The 21,174-nt window shown below is 38.1% G+C and overlaps 1 protein-coding gene across 1 annotated transcript in view; it reads left to right on the forward strand.

Annotated features, from left to right (window-relative positions):
* The window catches only part of INKA2 (inka box actin regulator 2), a 28,406-nt gene extending 7,705 nt beyond the window's left edge, over positions 1 to 20,701 (forward strand). Inside the window, exon 2 of the mRNA XM_026713010.2 lies at positions 18,776 to 20,701. Coding sequence (XP_026568795.1) covers positions 18,776 to 19,819 — 1,044 coding nt within the window. The 3' untranslated portion in view covers positions 19,820 to 20,701. The remainder of the gene's footprint in view (positions 1 to 18,775) is intronic.
* Positions 20,702 to 21,174: the final 473 nt, after the last annotated feature.

Below are 21,174 nucleotides of genomic sequence, written 5' to 3' on the forward strand. Positions count from 1 at the left end.
TTTAAACTACTCATAAATCTTCAATATGAAATAAAGATTTCATATAAATTCTGACAAGACCTGCAGACAGTAGATCAGGTTTTGTCTGCTTATGTCTATTTTGTTTGATTGATTGTAGAAATATTTCATCTTGCAGTGTAGATATCTGCCAATATCACACCCAACCCTGTAGCCTTGGCTCAGTAGTTTAGTCGTCTGGCATTGTTCAAAGTGTGCAGGTTGGATTCACATCATTGTGTTTTCATTTAAGCACCGACACACTGAAGTACTCAAGGGTAGCAAATGCAACCTTTAACTAAATTTCCAACTCTCTTTATAGGAGGAGACAGGGCTAGACGGACAAGGCTAGACAGAAAGCCTGGAGATGCAGTGATAAGAAAACTTTTACTTACTAAAATGTTAGCAGCTGTTGCCAAATATTATGTGGATCAGGAACTGCTGGCAGGGGGGGAAAGCTAGATTAAAACTGGGAGTGCAACCTCGAATCATTGCATTCTCATTATTCTGGTGAAAGTTTAATTGTATTCTTACCATCCAGTCATAACTGCATTTCTTTGGTTTGTGACTTGATTTTTCTACTGGATCAATTTCAAAAGTATTTATTAAATCTTAAGCAATCAGGTCATGGGTAATCTAGCTAATCATAGTATAATTTTCCAGAATGCAGCCCTATCACAATTTCCTTTCTGTCTGTTTTAACATTTAGGCATAAAGCCAGAGCTTTAGAGGTTTGGTTTCTAGCTTGGTACTTAACAGAAATAACAGAATAACAGAGTTGGAAGGGACCTTGGAGATCTTCTGGTCCAATCCCTTGCTCTAGCAGGAAACTACCATTTCAGACAAATGGTTGCCCAATCTCCTCTTAAAAACCTCCAGTATTGGAGCACCCTTTGGAGGCAAGTCGTTCCAGTGATTGTTTTCACTGTCAGGTAATTTCTTCTTAGTTTCTAGGCTGCTTTTCTCTTTAATTGGTTTCCATCCATTGCTTCTTTGTCCTGCCTTCAGATTCATTGGAGAATAGCTTGACCCTATCTTCCTTGTGGCAGAAGGGATCTTGACCCCCCCCCCCTTCAATCGGAAGGGATCTTGGAGGTCCTCCAATCCAACTCCCTGCTCAAGCAGGAGACCGTATAACATCTCAGATAGGTGACTGTCCAGTCTTTTCTTAAAAACCTCCAGTGATGAAGCACTTACAACTTCTGAAGGCAAGCTATATACTTATAGCACAACTTACAGCACTCTGCCTTGAGGTTGCCAATGAAGGCTAGGAGCATGTGCAATTACTTTAGATAGGATAAAAGCTCTAGAATTTGAGGATATTGTTCTTGATTTATGTTCAGCATTGATTTCATCTTGGGGAAGTTGCGTGTGTGTGTGTGTGTGTGTATCAATCAATCACATCCCACCTAATTGAGTGGCAATATAAATTTGCCAAGACAAGAGAAGTAAGCTAAATGAAACAATATTATATTCACCTCCAATCCTACATTCAGATCTTGATGTAAAATATTTTAAAGCAATGCTTCATTTATTTGATAACGATGAAGCTTTAGAGGAAACAGGGCAAGCTGTGTAATAGACAGCCACATTAGGACAGGGAAAAGATTGCCTCTTTTTTAGCACTTTCTTCATAACCAGCCCTGTTGTGACTTAGCTATGAATGTGCCATAGCATTCTGTGCCTCCAGAGAACAAGAAGAAACAATCTGTGCTCAATTTAAGTAGGAGTTTGGTTTTATGAGCCGAGTTTGCATTGAACAAAATGCTGATGTGCATAATATAAATAGAAAAACCAATTCTTTTCTCTGTGAAGAGGCGGAGAATAAATGTCACATTACAATAAGCTCTAAGGATGGCTCACTTAAAAAGGCATATCTTAGTAGATGTCGAACCAAAGAAGGACAGCTAATCACTGTCAAAATTTTACTTTCGCTTCTACTGTGTATTATGGAGTTTTGCAACTTTTTATTATTCAGCCAAGGAGAACATAATGATGGTGGTGGAGATGAAACTTGCACTTCTTACACTTTGCCTAGACATATTAATTCTGAATGAAACCCTTTTCCAGTGTCAGCCTTGGTAACTCTTGACATTAGATGGTTATTTATTCTTTTTATCCGTTTTATTTTATCACATTCATGTGTTGAAACATCACAAAGCCGTATCCATGAAACAGAGTAAGAAAGAAAATGTGATTAAAATACAAGGATATGAAATTAAAGTGTCAAGAAAGAGAGGTGGAATTATACAAGGAAAAACAAAAGATTCCTTATGCGTGACTGCCAGATGACAGTCTGTGGGTTTAGCAAAATATGGTGGATTTCCTGAAATATTCATACATATTTTCAAAACTATAGTGGGGAATATTCTCCAAGGTTCTAAAATCTTGAACATTGGTCCTTCAATGGAAAATCAGCCAAAAATTTGTTTATTTAGGGCAACATCAGAATGATGAAAGTGGCATTGCGACATTACAGAGCTGATGCTAATCTGTCCTCTCCTGCTCCCCCTCCTCCCGGTTACTGCTGTTTATTTATTAATTAGCATCATATCCTGCTTTCCATCCAGGAATTCAAGAAGTATATTTGCTTTTTAAAAAAAATTTCCCACGATAATTATTTTTGGGGTGGGATGGGCTGAGAGATACAGTGCCTAAACCAAAATCATGACTGAGCTTCCATGGCTGAAGGAATACTTGAACTTGTGTTCCTGGGGCCCTAGATAATACTTTATAAGAACGGGCTCTTTTTTCAACTCTGGTGGAACATGGGATTTGTTGAGCACCCCCTCAACAAAATAAAATAAAAGTAGTCTAGAGTGGTTAAATAGTTTTAGTTTTGAAAGTATTTCTTTACAGGAAAAGTCCCCACTTGGCTCCCCACCAGCCAAGCACTGAAGCTCCACCACTGCCGCTGGTGGGGGAACAAGGGAGAGAGAGAGAGAGAGAGACGGATTTTCCCAGGGTCTCTGCAGAAAAAGCAGAAGCAGCAGAAAGGCCGCAGGAAAATTCCCCATCCTGTTTTCCTATTGATCGGTCATTCTTTATTTGGGATTGCAGGATACCGTTTTGAGCACTGTTCTCAGGGGGGGAGAGAGAGAGAGACTTTTGGCTTCATGCAAGGAAAGCAGCAGAAGTCCTTCTTTCTCTCCCCCAAACTCCGCCAGAATGGTGCAGCCTATTGGAGTAGGAATCCTTGCAGGGTCCCAAAGACTCATTTCTGGTGGAGTTTGGGGGAGAGAAAGGAAGACTTTTGCTGCTTTCCTTGCATGCAGCCAAAAACAAGAAGAAAGAAGCAGCCCGGTGGCCAGGAGAGACATGTGGGGCGAGTTCTTCCCCTCCACCCTTTCCCCCCTCCCCTCACTCCCCCATGCTGTTTGCAATGCAAGCTACGCAAGCCTTGTATTCCCACGGGCCATGTGGGTGGCACAGCCTCGTATTCCCGAGCATCCTGGATTAATTGCTTTGGGGGGGGGGGTGACATTTCTCTGCGGACCACCAACATTTTCTCAGAGACCACCAGTGGTCTTCAGCCCACCAGTTGGCGACCACTGTTCTAATCTTCTCGTTTTTGGAACAGTCATTCTACATTTGTATCAATCTTCCATGCCTCTGGTTTACTGTCTCTTTTTGGAATAAATAATAAAGATCCAGGTTTTTTTCAGTGATTTTTGTTATCTCTGTCATTCCAGTATTGCCCTTTTAATCATAACACAAGATGTCTGATACATGCACTCATCTTAACTAGTTAATACCCCTTTGCAGCTGCTCCCAAGAATTTTCATTTATGCGTGTCGAAGGTTAGGACCTGGAGTAGTAATGTATCAATAAGCCAGCAAACTACTTTTCTTAAATACAGTTTGCCATGATCACTGCTGTTGAACTTATCTTCATGCTGCTGAGTCATATGTGGGATGACTGAAAACTATTCTATTGAAACATGCATCTAACAAAGTACATTGTGACTGGGCCTAGACATATCCTGTGATGTCAAATGCTTTTCCTTGAAAAACAAGCTAGTACAATTCAGTCTGACTTATTTATGGTACATTCAACATCCAAGAGTGTTGGAAAGATGACATTGTTCACGCAGATGAATGATGTAAAGCCAACATCTGCAGGTATATAAGTTTCACCCATTTTGTGGTGAACCATAAGTTAGCCAGTCCTTATATAAACACACCTTGAAGATAAAGTATTAACATTGGGTTTCATAAAGGTAAAGGTTCCCCTCACACATACATGCTAGTTGTTTCCAGCTCTAGGGGTTGGTGCTCATCTCTGTTACAAAGCCAAAGAGCCAGCGCTGTCCGAAGACGTCTCCATGGTCATGTGGCCGGCATGATTAAACGCCCAAGGCGCACAGAATACTGTTACCTTTCCACCAAAGTGGTCCCTATTGTTATACTTGCATTTCTACCTGCTTTCAAACTGCTAGGTTCGAACTGGGACATGTAACAAGAGCTCACTCCATCACACCGTGCTAGGGATTTGAACCGTCAAACTGCCAACCTTTTCTAATTGACAAGCTCAGCGTCTTATCCAGTGAGCCACTGCATCCCCTGGGTTTCATAGGAACTCTCAAATTTATCCTGTTAAACACCTGCCTGATCACATCTAGTCATAATAAATACAATTGAATGAATGGAATACCTTTCATATTCTTAAATAATTTTTTTTCCATGAAAGCCTATAATTAAAGATGCCTTCAGGTTTCTTTCAGGACAGCTTTCATTCAGATATTTTGAACTGCCTAGATGTAAGTTATGATCGTCTATTGGCATTTTGATTCATTAAAAAGGATGCTGTTAGACTTGTGAAGCTCAATGGATGAAAAGCCAGCATATTTGATACATCATATGAAAATGCATAGATTTTCCCTGGGATTTGAAAATGTGAAACAAGGAAAAGAAATTAGCTGGCAATGCTGTATAGATGAATGACTATATGCCACTATTTGCTGTATTGTAAAAAATGATAATTCTTCCTGATGCTGATGTGACACTTGAACTATTAATCTGCCAGTATCCTATGTCCTATTTGGTATAATTTTAACAATTGACACAATTATTGTTATAAACAATAATTTGAAAAGACAACTTTTGAAAAGATACTATTTTGAATCTCTTTGAAGCATTCTCTCCCTCCCCCCTCCTTCTCTCTCTCCCTCCCATTGTGTACATATTTATTAATTGCTATTTTGTTTCATTAAAGGCACAACCCTTTCACTGATGGACAGAATGAGAATTCACTAGTTATCCTGAATCAGCTAGAACAGCATCAAATGCATAATAGCCATTACTATAGGTTGCCATAATAGTGAATTTATATTTGCAGTTTGTTTTAATTAATTGTAATTGTTTACATTCCTCTTTTCAGACCGGAAATAATTTTAAGGTGCCTTATGCAATCAATAATATAATGCTCTACAATATTTAATACTGTGATTAAAAGATCAGAACTGTAATCTGAGTTTTACAATACGCTGCAATTTAGGTGTCAGTAGTGTCCTTTCTGACAATTGGAGCTTAGGTTCAGAAACATGCAGTGATTAGTAGTTGTTTAAGAAAGAGACAGAGGCTTGGTGTCCCCTGACTGTAATGATTAGATGCTGGTGTGAAGGATATAGAAATAAGGAATCAGTTTTTAACACATGTGTTGGGCAAGATATGGCAAGCTCTTTTTAAACTCATAGGCCAGAGGTCTTCAAACTTGGCAACTTTAAGACTTGTGGACTTCAGCGCCCAGAATTCTCCAGCCAGCATGGCTTGGAGATCCCTGTCATAGGCTTTAAAAGACAGTGAAGAAACGCTGAGTTCCTAGGCAGAGGCTTGGGAATGTTTATATGTACGAATGGCTGATCCTTGCTTTAATGTACTTTTATTGCCATATCAAAATCCCCCATGGGATATACAGATTTAGAGTTTTGTGAACACTTTTCTCCCTATATCAGTTTCCAGAAAGCCATAGATATAAAACCATTCGTTTTTGCTCAGACCTTTGTGGTCAATGTACAGGGCTGGAGGAGAAAGTTAATGTCAGATTGGCCGTCCTGTTTATGAAAGCTTCTTTGCTCATACGCAAGTGGCTGTATTCTCTTTAACAATTGTATGTGCCTAACAAAAGTGTGAGGCTTCAAACTTTGTTAACCAGTATCCTTTGATAGTTAATTCTTTGTCCCTTTAGTGTCACTTGCATAACTGGAATGTTTCTTGGAGTGTTTCTTTTCCCTGTAATTTTTCTTTCAAAATGCTGGTTTTAAATTCTCTATTTAAAAGGAACGATGGTGGGAAGCAGAGGTGGTATTCAACCAGTTCTGACAGGTTCTGGAGAACCGGTAGCATCTATTTGCTGCTTCCCAAGTCCCAGCTGATCAGAGTCCCAGCTGATCGGCTGTGTCTTTTGTTGCCCTGCACAGGAGAACGGAGCTGGAAAGCAGGTTAGTGGGATGGGGAGGGAATGGGGATTTGACAGTATCCTTCCCCTGCCACGCCCACCAAGCCAAGCCCACAGAAGCGGTAGTAAAAAACGTTGTGTGAAGCCACTCATCATATGCCAGAACATGGGTGATACTAGATTACTAGTTGGTTGGAAATTTCAGGGAAACATTTGCATTTGAGTACATTTTCTGTGACAGGGAAAAATTGTCTTATTTTGCCACTTTGCCATCTTTTTACATTCTGGGTGACTTATTACATCATGAAGCACGAGTATTCACTTTCTAGGGAGATGTTTTCTGAATGGCATTGTCCCAAGAATATTCATTTGTTAAATTCACCATTCTGGCAAGTAGCTAAGCACAACTCTAGGTTGTCCTGTGCACCATCTTGCTGTCCTCCTCCCAGTCTCAGTTGGCAGAATTTCAAGTTGAAATGTAATCAGTTCCAGAGCCTAAGTGGAAACTACAGACAGAGAGAAAAGAGAGAATAGAAATTGCCCTTCACTTTCCGTGGAACTACATGAAATACAGACATTTACTCTTCAAAAACACTAAAAAAAAAGAAGCCTTTAGGAAGAAGTGTTTGTTATTATATTAAATGCTTTTGTGTTCTTCTCCTCCTCCACTGACCCTCCAAAAATATGAAACAAAACAATTGAAATATTTTATGATTTTTATATTTACAGGTTGGTAAAGATTTCCTCATGTAGATAATGGCTCTGATCTCAGTGGTAGGGTACTCTATTCAAAGTACTTGAGAATACCCCTCAACTGATCAAAACAAATGTCTAAGGCACAGTACACCAAAATCCCCCACCTATTTAAAAGCAAACAAGAGGAAATGGAAACAGTGTGGAAATGTCATACACAAGAAGATGTTTGGCTTGAAAGCCCTGTGCTGTACCATAAAACAGAAGTGCACAACCTGTGTTCTTCCAAAGCCTTGGATGTGCCCCCGAAGGACTTTAAAGTTGCCGTTGAACTGTATTTTTTTAATATCCAAGGAGTAATCATATGAGTTGTATTTTTGCCTTGCATTTTAGATGGTAATCCCTGGCACGTTCACAAGACTCAAGCCCATCCCTGTTGCTAAAACTTAACAAAATTAAACTCGTGGAGGTATTTTTGGAAGGTGGAACATGTGGAGGAGTGGTTCACTCACCCTTAAGGAATGGGCTTGTAGCGACTTGTACATTTTGAACTAGTTTTCAGTGAGGATGCCCAAGTGACATTTGTGATATAGCTTGAAGACTGTAGAAAGATTCCTTAATGTTCAGTCGATATTGTCTTCTCTGACAAGCAGCTCAATTTGAAGGTGACATGTGGAGTTTTTTTCTATCACTTATTTTCTGAGCCTTTTAACCAGACAGCAATAGCGGCGGTGGCTGCTACTTGTTACTACAGCTACTATTGCTGCTTTCATTAGCAGTCTCTGTGGACTTCAGGTGTCATGCTGAATTGTGGGACCAATCGTTCAAGGTTTTATTTAAAGGATTAAAGGGTGAAAGCCTTGCCCTTTAAAACAGCCAAACAGGAAAAGCCTTCCCAGAAAGGAGTTTTGTAGAGGTTAGTTTCTTAAACTTTCCGAAACGTTTGTTTCTTAAATCTTCCAAAAAACTTGGGGAATTTGGAAGCCTTCACTGTTGGATTATGGAAGATTATAAAATGTGACAGAAAATTGATTTGTGGGTTATTCATGGCTTCTAGTAAACATCAAATTGGAGCCTTTTGCCTGCCTTTCCAATGTTCTACCAGTGAATTCTGTCTCTCCTAGTACCATTACACTCTACATTTTCGGGGGAGGGGGGAATGATGACAAGAAATAATAAGTTGATACAAAATGCATGGCGTTCTGTTATACATAAGTCCTCAACTTACAACAGTTTGTTTAGTGACCATTCAAAGTTGCAGTGGCACTGAAAAATGTGACTTATGACCGTTTTTCTCAGTTATGATCTTTGCAACTTCCTCATGATCATGCAATCAAAATTCAGACACTTGGCAACTGGCTCATAGTTATGATGGTTGCTGTGTCCCAAGGTCATGTGATTCTCTTTAGCAACCTTTTGACCAGCACAATCAATAGGGAAGCCAGATTCACTTAACAACTTGGTTGCTAACTTATTAACTGCAGTGATTCACTTAACAACAACAAATTGTCATAAAATGGGGCAAAATCACTTAACAACATAAAATTTGGGCTCAATTATGGTCGTAAGTTGAAGAATACCTGTATATACAGGTAGAATTAAGATTTGTGGTTGAGGTTCATACTTTGCATCTTCATTTGATATGAAGATGGGTTAATACTATAGGAAGGAATCATTGAACTGGCTTTAATCAGTTAGAATCAATAGAGTTCACATGCCCACTGCTCCAAAAGGCTGCTGCTATAATACTGCTGCTATACAATATTTCTCAAAACGAACAATTAATATAGCCATTGTCAGATTTGTGTCAAAAACACTCAATGATTTATATAACTTTATAGCAGAATCTTTTTATTCCCAGAAATGAATAATGAGCATCTCTGCAAAAAGCCTTCCCCAACTTAATGCCTTCCAGAGGTATTACATTTCAATGCTCATGATTTCATGCAGGTTGGCAATTTTGGGAGCTGAAATCCAATACTTTTAGAGGACAGTATTGGGGAGTCCTTGGTAACTTACTTGAAAATTACCTAATGAGATATAACTAATCAATTGGAGGGATGCAGATTTATAGAGATAGCTGAATTATTTTATAGGAATTGGGATGCGTGTGCTCTTTTGTACTATCCTCCCAGTTGTCTGACAACATTCTTAACTGCTTGATTTACAGTAATTGCAGAGATGGTTGTGGGATCGGTCAGACTCTTAATATTTGATCTTAACTTTCCTTTCTTTGGATTGGAGATGGCTTGGGAGTTCATGTTCTCTATGATGACTGTGGACTTATTACAGTCCATCACTGTCCAATTCAATGGATGGCCATATTTTAGATATTAGATTCACTTCAGAGCACTCCTTGATATTTTGAGCAGTTTTGTGAAATGAAGCAGACGAAGAGATAGTCTACCTGCAGTGAGTCTGGTAGTAAACAAGAAATGAATGCAACCAAATACAAGTAAGAAGATGTTCTGAGCTTACTTTATGATGATAAAGGCAGCAAATCTATTAATTACTCTTACTACATCTATGGAATGCTAAGCAGTTTTATGCTTGAAGTATCCCAGAGTCTTTTGGAGAGAGATGGGCCAGAAGGAGAGGTCAGTATAAAGCACGATCATCTGGGCGCACTTTTTATGAGTGAAATTGCTTGCATTGGCTGTGAGGTAGAAGCTGGATGGGCAGAATCTACTGACAAATGTGACAATTTGCTGAGTTTCTAGTTGGCTTTTGAGTCTGCAGATCCTAAGTGGACAGAATCCTCTGCAATCTTAGCTGTGGATTAGACCTGCTCACATGGCTAATTAAAGCAGGGAGGCGAATGGGAGTTAAATCCAGGTTGTATTCAATCCCTCTTTAAGAGAAAAGGAAATGCAAGAGGTCCTTAAAGAGGCATTGGCTTGGCCACCTTAAGAAACTATGGCAAAATTTAACAAAACTGAACAGTTGTCGGCCTATCTCTAACCTTCCCTTTGTGGTTGCAGGCAGGACTGCAGTTGTGGAGGGGTCTCAAGGATACAGATAGTCCTTGACTGAAAAGGGGTTATTTGTGACCTTTTTCACACGACCACTGCACCATTCCCACAGCCACATCATCAAAATGTGGACACTTGGTAATTAGTAAGTACTTATAACAGTTGCAGTGTCCCAGGGTAAAGTGATCACCTTTTGTGATCTTCTGACAAGCAAAGTCAATGGGAAAGTCAAATTCACTTAACAGCTTAACTCTTGTAGTGATGCACTTAACAATTGTGGCAAGAAAGGTCATAAAATCAAGCAAAATTCACTTAACAGCTATCTTACTTAGCAACAGAAATGTTGGGCTCAATTATGGTTGCAAGTCAAGGATTACCTGTACTGATTATATAGATTCTTGGCAATAGCTGAGACCTGGGCATGGGAGAGAAATTGTATTTGTCAATCTTGTGAATGATCTTTCATAAGATTTGGGTGGGAGTGGCATCACCAGCCTGTTCTCCTAGACCTAGATCTTTCAGCTGCTTTTGTTACTGTTGATTAGAAAACTGTTCTGGACTTGGCAAGTCCTACAGGGGAGAGAGGTTGGATCGTTAGCTGCTTTATCATAAACTGCCTTAGGATTTAGTTTTTTCCTCTATCTGGTAAATATTTCTATAAAAACGTTGGGAGAGTTCATGATGAAGTATCTCCATCTCAGATCCATTGGGAGATAGAGTGGAAGTATGTCTAGAGGCTGTCAAAGTTTGGATGGGGAAGAACAGGTTCAGATTCAACCCAAGTGCTTTTGCACAGTTCTATCTGATATTCAGGCGATGGCTTTACTTGAAACAGGTTGCACTGAAGATAGTCACTCATTTCCTTGTCATTCCTCAACTAAATTACCATAATTTGGTCTACATGTGGCTGCTCTCGAGCAATGTCTGGAAGCTTTAGATGATCCAGAATGCAATTGCACATATCTCCAAAGTTACTTGGATGCTGCCATATTACATCTTTCCTCATGCCAAATATTTGTTTTGTGAAACATAGGCAGGCACCATTTTGGCCATAAATGACAAAAACTATTATATGCTTTCCTGCATTTTAAAGTAGGAAACTGTAGCTTAGGTTCCATTATGGTTAAAAACTCATAAGCAAGCACAGACACAATGGCATGTATGTGGTACAACTGTGATGATAAGAATCAGGTAGGTTGGGAGAAGTAGAGGGGAACAGAGATAATGAAAAATATGGTGAAATCATGCTTAGTTCAGTTAGTTACGTTTGGTCTTTATGGTAAAAGCCAGTACAAAAAGGGCAGAAAGAAGTTGCAACTTAGATGTTCAGTAAACTGAGGACAAGCAAAGCAAGACACTGAACAAGGATACAAGCCTCCCAGTTCCGCTGTAAATAAAATTATCCCCAATTTCCTAACAGAAATTCAATACAATTGGGGAGAGGGGGCATAAAAAAACTAAAATGGAAACTAAATTATAAATAAGTAGTTTGGCAGAACCCTTGTATTAGAAGTAGTAGAAAAGTGATAGAAATTTTGCATGCATATTTAGTTAGATAAGATCCAGATAAGGAATGCTGACTCAGTATTTGCCGTTCTTCCTTAGGACATGGAAATGTGGTTTACAGTTTATCCATGTGGCGCCAACTTTAGAATACTTTTTACACATGACTAAAAGGTAGATTTTGGTAGATTACCCTGCAGGGAAATCAGATTTGGGTAAATTCCTTTGGTCTGTACAAACCGACTGAGAATTACCCAAAATATATTTAAGTCGAAAACCATTTGAAATTAGTTTTTTTTTATTTATCCAAAAACAATGCATGCAAGAGAACTTCCTTGGACTTAATAAAAAAAAACCTCTGTAAATCATACAACGTGACTCCCTGACCAGTCCAGATGTGGGGAACTGTAAAACTCAATTGCATCAGGAAATGTTTTAGTTATGTCTTAGAATGGAATGGAATGGAATAGAATAAACATGGAATACACATGGAATGTATGTCCTATTTATTCAAGGAAAGAATATTCCTTTAGAGAGAATTCTATTTTCTGCAGTGCTGCCAAATAATCAGGTTTGCAAACCTTGGATCAACAACAACTAGAGTTTAAAAAGGCCATTTAACTCAAGATAGTTCTCAACAGTCGCTAAACAAAGGGTTGTAAGTCAAGAATTGCCTATATTCTCTTTCTCTGAATTGCCTATATTCTCTTTCTCTGAAGAACTCCAAAGTTTATGCTACTTCATTTCTATACACGGGGAAATATAAGGAATCCCAACTTATATTCATTTTCTCACTAAGGCAGGGGTAGAAAAAAGTAGTGGGCCAGGGATTACATGGCTCTGATAAATCACAATCCCCATTTAATTAAAGTCTTTTTATGGCCTGTCCAAGAGCCTGGTCGTTACCAGGGGGTGTGTCCTCAGTTTTTCAACTCGGTCTGCAGAGCTAGGAGACTAGAGACTACCATCCTGGATTCTCCCTTCAGCTCCCCAAGAAGAAGCGTTCAGGTAGGACCAACGCCCCTTTTCACTGTCAGTGTCATCTGCAAGAGTAAAACCACCTTGCATGAGGGACATACCAGCTTATATGCCATTTTGAAGAGAATTTGTTAAAGTAACCACTGGAATTTCCTTGTAGCAGAAGGTTCCTTTGGGACGCAGTGGTTAGAATATAGTATTGCAGGCTAGCTCTGCAGACTGCCAGGAGTTTGATCCTGACCAGCTCAAGGTTGACTCAACCTTTGATACTTCCAAGGTCAGTAAAATGAGGGCTCTCATTGTTGGGGCAATATGCCAACATTGGTAAACTGCTCAGAGAGTACTTCAAGCACAATGGAATGGTAAGTGCTACTGCTATTGCTATACATCTGCCATATCTATAGTTTCTAAGATGGTCAATCTTCTAATTTTATTCTTATATTAGAAGATTTGATTTTAATGTCAGGGATTTTTTTTAAAGGTTGCAGTATTTGCATACCTATCTTGGAAAAATTGCTTGAATACAAACACCTAGATCCATTGCTTTAACATCCAACCTTCTCCCCCTTATCAAAGAATAAACCCCAATGGTATTGATGTAATTTCTATACATTCCTTTCGTGCTGATTATAACATCCTCTTCCAATAAACCAAATATTGTTCACTGGAGGTTCTATTTCCTCCCCCTCGTTAAGAGCTGCTGTGGTAATCCTTTCTTTCCTGTTCTCAGGGTTTCTCTGAACAACAATTTCCTCTCACAACACCTCTTTCATTCAAGGGAAGGACATCTGTCTTCCTTCCAATTATGAGAAGCTTCTCTTCTGGCCCCACATTCAGCTGGGCTCTGTTATCACACTCTTACCCTGCTCTGTACCAAAATATGAACCTACTCCTCCAGCACAGCAGATGTGGTGACAAATTAGAAATGAAAACAAGTGTGGCCCAAGGGAATTGGGTGGCACTGAATTCCAGGGAAGCCCTGCAGAATCTGACTCTGAACAAGAGAGAGAGAGAGAGATGGAGAAATCAGGAATAGAGTATGTGGGGGGAAATTAACATTTTTAATTATACATGAATATTCTACATGTGCTTTTAAAGCAATATTGCCCCTCCAGATTCTGAAGACTCAAGACAGCACAGTATGAGCACAATTAAATGCAGGTACTGTTTTGCACAGCTCATACACTGATGTGAGAATGTCACTGCCATGCCCTTTCCCTTTAAAAGCAATTTTGAAAGCAATTTTTTTTTTTGAAAGCAATTTTTCAGTAGGAAAAAATATCAGGTTTATTTTTTGAAAAAGTACTTTTTTCCTGCTTTTTTAACTGCAGCTGTGCTTTGCATGGCAGCTAAAGTTGAAAACGCAGGAAATAAAGGGCAGGGCAGGGGGGCAAAAACATCAGCAGACATAGAACCGGTTCTATGTCTGCTGCTCTTCAGAGCTACCGATTCTACAGAGGTGGACAGAACCGGTAGAAACCCACCCCTGTCTTCAGGTTATATAAACCATAGGTTAACTGCTTCTAAGAAACACGAACAAATGTGATTTAATTGGCTGTTATTTTTAGGTTGCTTGCAACTTACTGTGTTGTTTTAACTGACTTCACAGCAAATTCTCCTGTAAGTGGAACACCAAAATGTGGTGACTTTAGACATCCAGCTGCAGTGTGACTTATGTAACAATCTTTATATAACTTTGGCTAACAGTATCATGTGCATTCTGTTTTTTTTTAATATGATGTAAATTTGAGATTATATCATAAAATTATATATACAAAGAAACTATAAGAAATATTAAGTAGGTTGAAAATTTTTACTTCCAAATATGTGTGTGTGTGTGTGTGTGTGTGTGTTTCATTTTTATTCATGTTAAATTTCAGTAATAAAAAAAATCAAAGTTGCAAAAATCATACTGCTAGATGGTAACAAAGAGATCGGGTTTTCTCTGATATATGTGGATTTTTACAGATGCAATATAGTAATCCTAGATTAAGTTGACACTAGACATATTTATCCTAGAATAATCTTGTGCTTTCTGAATGCTTTTGCTTAAATACTCAACTCCTGATAATAAAGAGCTTATGCCAACAAGGAGTATAGACAGAGAAAGTGTACTTTGAAAAGTAACACCCATTAAGGGGACCTGCTTTCGAGAAAATATAGGTAAATAGTATTAAATTAATTTACTTCTAAGAAAATGCACATAGGATGATTTTAGTTAGGTACCAAGTAAGTAATTAGCTTGGATGTCTACAGAGAGTCAGTTGGGGACACAATTTCTGTCATTTGTATAAGTATCATGATGCCAATTACATTATTGTGGCTTGTACTAGATAGCTATGTCCATAGTAAGATTTGTGAAAGTAGAGTGAATCTTTATTTTTATTGATTTTTCTCCTCATGATCTTACATCCTTTGCTGAATTATAGTCACCTCTGACTTCTATTTCTGGCAAGAATAGTTGAATTTACTGCCTTGCATTTAATTTACAGTATGTGCAGTTGGTGGCACTTAAACTGTGTAAGAATAAGCAAGTATTCACAAAACACTTTTGGCATAGTCTTTTAGCCCTGGATGGGTTCTATTGCATCAAAATATGCACTTCTCTTTCTACTATAGAGAAGTTCCACCACTGAAAACACCACTGTTGTCATGTCAGTGATGGACAGATTGAAAATTCCTAAGAGGTCTGTAGGGGGCGTGCATAAGCGCACCAACGTGCCTACCGTCCCTGTCCTATTGTTTCTTTTATTTTTCTTATATGTATCCATGCATTCATAACTATGTTTTTTTTTAATTTTTTTTATTTTTTAATAACAAGATAAACATAAACATACATAACAAAATAAACATAAACATACCACAAAAAACATAAAAAGATCCTTCTTCATAAATTTACATACAGTGCATCGATTGGTTTACCACTTTTTTTTGTGCATCCATTTCCTAGTCACCAGTATAATTATATTACATAATAGCTCATATTATCAATCAATAATTGTATAACCTAATATCATCACTAAAAAAAAAAATCATTTATAATTTTGTTAATTCATATTTTAACGAGATAACTATAGTTTGCTTAATTTATTTTGCAATAAATCATAAGATCATACCAAATCTACCTTAATAATGTTTTATAAAGATAATATTAAAAAAAAAAATTTTTTTATGCTAAATCTGAATATTCTATCATTATGTTTTATTATCTAACCATTGATAAAAAGATCCCAAACTTCATAAAATTGTTTATCTTCTTGTTCTCTGATTTCAAATGTCAATTTGCTCATTTCAGCACAATCCAATATTTTCTTAATAATTTCTTCTTCTGATGGAATTTTCTCACTCTTCCAGTTCTTAGCAAATACAATCCTAGCCGCTGTTAATATATTTACAATCAAATACTTCAAATTTTTATTATATATATCAGGTAAGATTCCCAATAAAAAAATCTCTGGTTTCAAGTCTATATGTGTCTTTGTCATTTTTTCCAACCATATGCGAATTTTAGTCCAATATTTTCTAGAGTCCTCACATGTCCACCACATATGGTAGTATGAGCCAGGTATCTGATGACATTTCCAACATTTTTCAGATTTGTTCTTAAACATTCTTGCAATTCTTGTCGGGGGAAAATGCCACCTGTAAAACATCTTATACAAGTTTTCTTTATAAGCTGTTGACATTGTCATTTTATAATTTTGAGACCACAATTTTTCCCAATTCTCCAAATCAATCCCATATCCAAAATTCTTCCCCCAAACATTCATAACTATGTTTTTATTTATACCTATTACCTTGTAAGCAATTGACAAACCAAATAAAATAAAATAAATAAAGGGTACCTCTCCAATAGTCCCAGAATAAGAGAACTGTTCCCATCTTGGAGCAGTAGAGCAGTGAATTGAAAATGAAAAAATAATGGAAGCAAAATGTGGGCTTTCATACAGTTTTTATTGGAAATGCCATTGTTGCTTAATAATAATCTAATACTATCCCACCTATCCACCCCCTATTTGCAAGGCCTCCAATGAAAGATCTTTCCAATGTGTAGAGTAAATAAGAGTATGGGCCTAGGGCTCAGGAGGCCCAAATTCCTATCCACAGGCTTATGTTGAGATTACTAGATTCCTGTAGGCTAATTATTCTCTTTTAGCCCAATATACTTCACACGATTGTTGTGTGGATGTTTAAAAAAGGGGAAATCCAATCTATAGGTATGCCACTTAAGATAGTTCATGTGAGTATTCCAGCCTTAAATTCTGGACAAATTTTATCTTTGTTCAGGCCATAATGCTATGAATGATGAATCTTATTCTCTAGGGAAGACCCTTAGTGTTGTGTTTCTTCCAGTTCCCTCTCTCAGCAGAATCAGAGAACGAGGGCTTCTGAAATATTCATATTTCCTAATGGCTCCTTGTCACATGAGATCTAGTTTAGGAGGAGGCCCCTCCTTTTCCCCCCAAAGGGGGAGTTAATTGAATCAATGAACCGCACAGCCCAGCTCTACAGCATATGCTGACTTTCCTAACAGTCACAGTCATTACTGCAGGACCCATTGTCACTCATCATTGTCTGATTACACCATTTGGCCTGCAAGGAAATTTGATGGAAAGTGTCCAATGAGAGTATCCAAGCTGTTTCCCAGGTCAGTGTTGCAAAGCTTCAGATAAAGAAAGAGAGGGTGTTCCACTTACAAGGCAGAAAATATTAGGAAGAGAGACAGTAGACAAACCTGGAAAGAGGTAAGGTGATAGTTTTCTCTGAGGCGGCCCTCTTCCCCCTCCCCCGCAGGTTCTGCACATGAGTAACATAAAACCTAGTCTATAAAAAGAAGATGGCTGTGGCTTGTGCACTGTGCAGAAGGTTGATTGATTTGAACTTAATATTTAGCTGTAAACTGGCCAGAAAGAGGATTTTGAAATGGAACCACAATTTAAGGAGCATGCTCAGCAGCTGTATATTGTATATGTTCTGGCAGGCAGACTGGATTCCTGCTTCTACTTCAGCTGTTCCTGAATCCAGTTTTGAAACTTATTATAGAATACGTGGTTGGAAATAGCCGTATGGTCATATAGCCACAGGGTTCTGAAGAACAGTGTCAGTGACATTTGGCTCCCAAGGACATGGAAATTGCAGATAGTAGAGCATGCTTAGTAACATGATAATTTTGGAGGTGTAATTTTAAGTCATGCACGCAGGTGGTAATTGTATAGCTGCATTACAACAGCACTGCACAAAAAGTGATTGTAGTGTGTTTGACCAAAATACAGGTTATGATTGTCAGTGTTTTTTTTTCATTGTTTTTATAAACTTGGCTGTGAAAATTCCAGAACATCAAATAATTCCACCTTTCCCTTCAGTTCTAGAGAGTAAAGAGTGAGTAGTGGCAGCTGCTAGGAAGTATGTCCAGTTAGTTTTGCTTTGGAAAGATTTTCCGAAAAGAACAAACAAAGTGGAGCAGTTACAGTAGAAGTTGTGAAGAACTGGCATGTTTAACATGATATTTGAGTTACAGGAAGACAATTTGCCAATAATACTGAAAGCTGAAAATAAAAACAATCTTGTTATGATATTTTAATTAATGAATTTGTATTCATTTTTTCATTCAATCACTGTTCAGATTTTCAGTTTGATTATACATTTCTTGTCCTGAATTGATGTAAATGTACTTTTCCTGAACAGCAGATAAAATGCAGGCATGTCTGTTGTGTATGCGCCCTACACATACACACACACACACGTTTTTGTCAGGGACTGAAGATGATTCTTGAATTTTTAAATGAGAGTCATAGCTAGATTTGTGATTGTGGCTTTTGTTTAACAATCTTGTTGGTAACAATAAAACTTCACATAATAATTTCTTCAAATGTTTCTTGATGTTTGATTAAAAATATATCATATTCTGAGAAAATAAAGGAATAGAATATGGTATGTGCTTCTTCTTTAACATCATCCTTTCTATAAGGATAAGGTAAAAGACAAGATTAAATTGATGCAACCAATTAATGTAATCAAATCAAATTCTCTCAGAATATATGACATATCTGTTATAAGCAGAAGCATGTAATGTGAGAACTATATAACTGTACATTTAAAAATCGGGATGAAAGTTGAATGTAATAGAAAATACGATAAATGTAAGATGCAGAAGTTGATTCGCATATATTTCAGTTATACAGGTTAGTGATTTCTGCATTTATTCTCTGTTCTTTTTTTTTTTTTTTTTACAACAGTTATCCATGAAGGAGGTTGGGGACGGGCTGCATGAACAGATGAACTGCATGATGGGTGCTCTGCAAGAACTGAAACTGCTCCAGGTCCAGACAGCTTTGGAACAGCTGGAGATTTCAAGTAACCCAAACCAGGTTTCAGGAATTGGCCAGCATAATTATTTTCAAAACAATAAGGAGATGATGCCAAGGGCAAAGCTTGATGCCAGCCAAGAGAGTAAGACCCTGCTGGGAAAACGTTATTTGGACAACTGCAGATCTTCAGCCTTTTTATGCTCAACTCCTGTGTCACACTCTACTAGCTCATGTTGCCGTATTTCTTTGCCAGATACTAACCATGGGCACATTGCTTCATCGCTTAGCAGCATAGGTAGTGAGGATGACAGTGGACCTTCTTCAACTGCAAGCACAACAGAGTATCATTCACCAAGAATGTTGGAGTCATCTAGTGACAACACTACGAGCAGTCGGCTTACTAAAGACACCAACTGCTTGTCTGAGACTAAGTCAGTTTGTAAGGATTGTTGGTTTTCTGATGAGACCAAAGACTGGACTTGCTCATTAATGTCTCAAAGTAGGAACCGACAACCTTTGATTCTGGGTGATAACGTCTTTGCTGATCTAGTTGGTAATTGGCTGGATTTGCCAGAGATAGACAGAAAGGGAGAAAAGAATGAGGCATCTGTACCAAGTAGCAAGTCCCAAGAATTCTACAGGAAATTTTCCCTCACAGCCAATCTCTTCAAGAAATTTTTAAGGAGTGTCCGACCAGATAGAGACAGATTACTAAGAGAGAAGCCCTGCTGGCTGCCCACAAAGAACAAAGAGCCTGAGATCTTAAAGAGGCCGCAAACAGGCAGCAAACAGAAGGGGCTGTTTTACTTCCCAATTCGTGGGAGCACAGCAAACTCTCAAGACAAAGTCAAAAGGTGCGAGAAGAAGGAAGGAAGGAAACCCAAGCCCAAGCCCAAACCCCATGCCAAGGTCCACACGACAATAGAACAGACTCAATCAGGGTTTGATTTTAACACAGCAGTCTGGGTCTGAATTCCAAGACTCATCATTTCAATTGCTAAAACTATTCTGTCCAGATCTAGAGAGAAAGAAGTAAGAACAGGGAAAGAAATATTTTTCAGACTCAGACCAGGATGAGGAAACAATGAAGTAGATGGTTTCTATAGAACAAGTTAACACATATACGTAGATAGACATTACTACCACAAGCACAACTTGTCTGACGAAATGTATTTCATAAATGGAACTAGAAGTCTCCTAAGGTAGTACTTGCTCGATCGTTTGGATAAGCTTCAAGTTTGCCAAATGTATTCACTTTTGTCTCCAGGTCAGGTAGCCACAGAACATAAAGGTCACAAGTGTGAGAGTGTGTTACATGCACTTACATGTATGTCTGTGTGATTGGATTTATTTTTTTAAACTCTGCTTTTCCTTGTGAGCACTAATTCCTGGATTATGCACCAGGCAAATGAATAAGCACTTGACAATGAAGTTAAAAATGAGTTGTAAGTTTGTAAGAAAAGACAGACTGAGATTTGAATGTAGATGAGTGGAGTTGGTACAGGCAGTTTATCCCTCTGGCTTTAACTGTTCCTTTTAAAAAATAGTTACTTCTGTCTCACCCACCACAATCCATCCTGTATTAGAATATGTCCAAGGAGTACTATGTTACTATAGCTTTCGCATCACTCCAACATCCCGATGAGCAAGAATTATTCATCTTTGATTTTTTTGCCTTCAAAGCCTTAAACTCTGGATGCCTCACTGAAACTCCAAGTTTTAACAGACCTTTTCCTGATTTTGTATTTTTATTTTGCATTTCTTACTGTGTTTGAACAAAGTTACAAAAATGTAGTTTTCTCTAGGGATCACCTCTGCAAGAGTTTATTAATAAAAGTGACATTCCTCTCCAAACTGTCTCCAAATGAGATTGCTTGTATGTTCTTTAGCAAACTCTTATATTGTCTACATAGGCAAATGGAGAAACCAGTCATAAGGCAGTTATTTAGTGAAACTTCTTTTCATTAGTATTGTGTCCAAAAGTTACAATATATACCAGGAGCCATTGGTAGTTATTGTAAATGTCTAGGAGATACTTAAAATCTTGATACTAAAGACAAATCAAAACCCTTATATTCTGGGGAAAAAATATACAGTAAGAAGTGTACTGCATAACCACAACTAGCCTTTAATTCCAGATTTGAGTCCTATTTGATCATGGAATTCAGTGGTGACTTTGTTCCAGTTACTGTATTTACAGGGTTCTTTTGTAAAATAACATGATATTGTAGAATAACGTGATGTATACCACTCTGAAAGAAAGGATGAGATATAAATGCAAGAGATCAATGGGATCAGGATATCTCTGTGGATAAGCTTTCTTCAGG

This window comes from Pseudonaja textilis, chromosome 3 (genome assembly GCF_049901715.1).
Source record: "Pseudonaja textilis isolate UNSWEBS1 chromosome 3, rPseTex1.2, whole genome shotgun sequence".
In the NCBI taxonomy this organism is placed as follows: Eukaryota; Metazoa; Chordata; class Lepidosauria; order Squamata; family Elapidae; genus Pseudonaja; species Pseudonaja textilis.